Below are 3,308 nucleotides of genomic sequence, written 5' to 3'. Positions count from 1 at the left end.
TAGCAATTTTTGTGATTGGTAGCCATCAATAATGATTTAATGATGTAAGATTGGTGTGAGATTTCATCTAATAACCCACCTTTCTCTATTAGTTACATGCTAGCCAAAATTCAATAAAATTGCTGTCCCTAGACTTTTCCTTATAAAAATTTTAATGTCATATCATGAAAAGATACACATGAATCATTATATTTTTAGCAGTTTTATTTAAATAAGAAATTTTGTATATTAATATATTTTCACACCTGAAGTTTCTAATTTTGTCATTCCTTTCCTTTCTTTATTGGTAGGATATAAAGCCTCACAACTGAAGGTATCTTTGGGAGGTAAGAAGTGCAAAAATTTTCAAAATATTGTGAAAAGCTTCTTCTCTTAGCAAGAATGGCTTCTTCAACTTCCTTTCAATGGTTGAGTCTTGTGGGAATCATTTGGCTCCAAGCCATAAATGGAACAAATACAAATTTCCCAGCTTACTCCTCACAACTAAAGCAACTCCTCTCAATATCCCAAGTTCAACTCAACAACCTTGCTTTCGCCTCGGATGCCGGAAAGCTCTTCGGCTTTTTCTCCGGCATGGCGGCGATTTACCTACCCCTTTGGCTTGTCCTAATGATTGGAACAACACTTGGTTTGGTTGGCTATGGTGTCCAATATCTCTTCATAACAAACCAAGTCTCTTCTTTGTCCTATTGGCATGTGTTCTTGCTAACAGTTATAGCCGGAAACAGCATTTGCTGGATCAACACTGTTTGCTATGTTGTCACAATTAGGAACTTCTCTTCTGATCAACAAGTTGCTGTTGGAATCACAACAAGTTACCAAGGATTAAGTGCTAAGATTTATAACACCATTGTTGATGCTATTTCCATGCACAACAAAAATAAAGCTACAACCTTTCTCCTTCTAAACTCTACTATACCATTGATTGTTGGATTAGTAGCTTCTTCTATACTTGGAGAAATTGATGCCACCACAAGGAATAGAAAAATGGGTGTTGGCTTTGTTGTTATGTTTTTCATTACAATTGCAACTGGGGTTTATTCTGTGATCACAAGCTTGGAATTTGTATCTAGCAAAATATCTCAAAAGGGTAACCTTTTTGGTATTATAGTGTCCCTTTTGATCCCTCTATTAGTCCCATTTTCAATGAAGATCAATGAACTCGTTGGATCATGGCAAACAAATAGAGAGAATTCATTAAGGGTATGTGTGGAAGAGAGCAATAATAATAATGAGGTGAAAGAGAGTGAAGATACCACAGAAGATGTTCATGATAATGAAGAAGTAATTATTAGTAGAAGTAGAGAAGAGATTGGAGTGATGTTGATGATTAGAAGAATAGATTTTTGGCTATATTTCTTTGTGTATTTCTTTGGTGCAACACTTGGTTTGGTGTTTCTTAATAATTTGGGACAAATTGCTGAGTCAAGGGGTTGCTCTGCCACTTCTTCTTTGGTGTCTTTGTCTTCATCTTTTGGATTCTTTGGAAGGCTCATGCCATCTCTTATGGACTACTTTTACAGGTAAAATTACACATTCTCTTCACTCTCTAACAACATTTATAGTTATTACATATTCATCATATAATTCATGGCTATTACTATGTTAGTTGATCAACAACTCTACCTTAGTGAAGAATAAGAGAATAAATTTCGTTTCTACTCCAATGGCATGCAACTACTTGAAAAAAGCTATAAATATAGTTTTAGTTAATATTTTATTATTGAAAAAATGTCCAACCTACTTTTGGTGTTTACACTAATTGTTTATCACATAACTTTAAATTCTTTTTTTTTTTTCACTTGCCTTTTTCATTTTTCTTTTTCTCTTTTTTCTTTCCTCCTTTTAATATATGGTGTCCGACACTAAAAATGGGTTCAAATAACAAGATTGCATAATATTTTTCATACCATTTTAAAATCTTTTTACGTAGATACATAAAAATTCTAAAATCACCAACCAAATAAAAATATTCTATTTTTATCATAGAATATTGAGACTAATATTCCTATTTTTGAGTTAAAAAAAAAGTCTTGTTTTTATGTTAATTGTTTATGTAAAAATATTATTTACACAATAAAAATCAACTACTAAATTATTTATGATCTACATATTTAACATAATTCATTTTTAATATATATTCTATTTTGATGTTTAATTTTGATATACAGTTGGCTAGTATGGTTGTTATTTATGTAACACTAAAACAATATCATTTGTGCTCTTATGGTTTTGTAGGGGCAAGTATGTAATATCAAGACCAGGATCAATGGTAGCAATGATGGCACCAATAGCAGGTGCATTCTTCTTGCTCCTAAACAAAACACACCTAGCCCTATACATAAGCACTGCCATAATTGGAGTGTGCACTGGAGCAATCACTTCAACTTCGGTCTCAACCACAAGTGAGTTATTTGGGACAAACAATTTCTCAGTGAACCATAACGTTGTGGTGGCAAATATTCCAATGGGCTCATTTCTCTTTGGTTACTCTGCTGCACTTGTTTACCATAATGAAGGAAATCGCCAACAACGTTATTATTCTGGGAAGTGTATTGGAATGGAATGTTATAGAGACACTTTTATCGTATGGGGTTGTCTTTGTTGGTTTGGGACTTTGTTGGCTTTGATTTTACATGTTAGAACTCGCAAGTTTTACTCATCACAAAAATGATGTCATTTTTACTTAATATATTTTTCCCACTTTTTAACTATACTAATAGTTAGTCACTCATTAATCAATCCTATAACACTTTTAAAGTTAAGCCAAAATAAATACATAAAAAACAGAGTAATATGAAAGTGAATATACCTGTTTTTCTTTACTCAAAAGCATACGATTAAGATTTAATTTCTTTCAGCATGAATAGGTGTGAATTCTTCTGATCAATTACGTATACGGTTTAAAATTTAGATTATATATGGAGGATATAAATTCTAGTGTAACTTGTTGATGATCATAAAAAGGTTTAATTGATTTTTCGGTTTTTAATTTGGTATTCAATTTGATAACAATATATCAACTAGTAAACGTCGTTTGAAGGTTTAATTCAGTCCTAATAGTGTGTCTTCATCAATATCATGAGCTACTTTTTAATCAGCCTAATAATAACAACGCCTTCGTGTCACTTATTAGGCGGAGATAAATCAAAGCATTCTGAAATGTGTCTCACTCTTTTTTATACCAAATGGATTTTTTCCATTTTATTATATGATAGATAGATAGACTGTTGCGAGATATAATTAAAGGAGAGTGAACCAATTTGTTATCCAAAAATGTTTGGTAACCAAAGAAAATCAGCCAAAAA

General features: G+C 32.0%; 1 protein-coding gene across 1 annotated transcript; it reads left to right on the top strand.

Annotated features, from left to right (window-relative positions):
• The first annotated feature begins 281 nt into the window (after positions 1–281).
• LOC107608117 (protein NUCLEAR FUSION DEFECTIVE 4-like) lies at positions 282–2,716 on the top strand. The gene is made up of 2 exons (XM_016310003.3): positions 282–1,523; positions 2,239–2,716. The coding sequence occupies exons 1-2, from the start codon at positions 382–384 to the stop codon at positions 2,672–2,674; spliced, it is 1,578 nt and encodes a 525-aa protein (XP_016165489.1). The 5' UTR covers positions 282–381; the 3' UTR covers positions 2,675–2,716.
• The last annotated feature ends 592 nt before the right edge of the window (positions 2,717–3,308 follow it).

The sequence above is a fragment of the Arachis ipaensis genome, chromosome B7 (assembly GCF_059453495.1).
Source record: "Arachis ipaensis isolate K30076 ecotype BB chromosome B7, ASM5945349v1, whole genome shotgun sequence".
Classification (NCBI taxonomy): Eukaryota; Viridiplantae; Streptophyta; class Magnoliopsida; order Fabales; family Fabaceae; genus Arachis; species Arachis ipaensis.
This window is presented reverse-complemented; position numbering and strand designations above follow the sequence as displayed.

Excerpts from the sequence above, each read along its gene's own strand:
- LOC107608117 (XM_016310003.3), top strand. The coding sequence starts at position 382 with ATGGCTTCTTCAACTTCCTTTCAATGGTTGAGTCTTGTGGGAATCATT. Across the intron at positions 1,524-2,238 it reads CTTATGGACTACTTTTACAG|GGGCAAGTATGTAATATCAA; the intron begins GTAAAATTACAC and ends ATGGTTTTGTAG.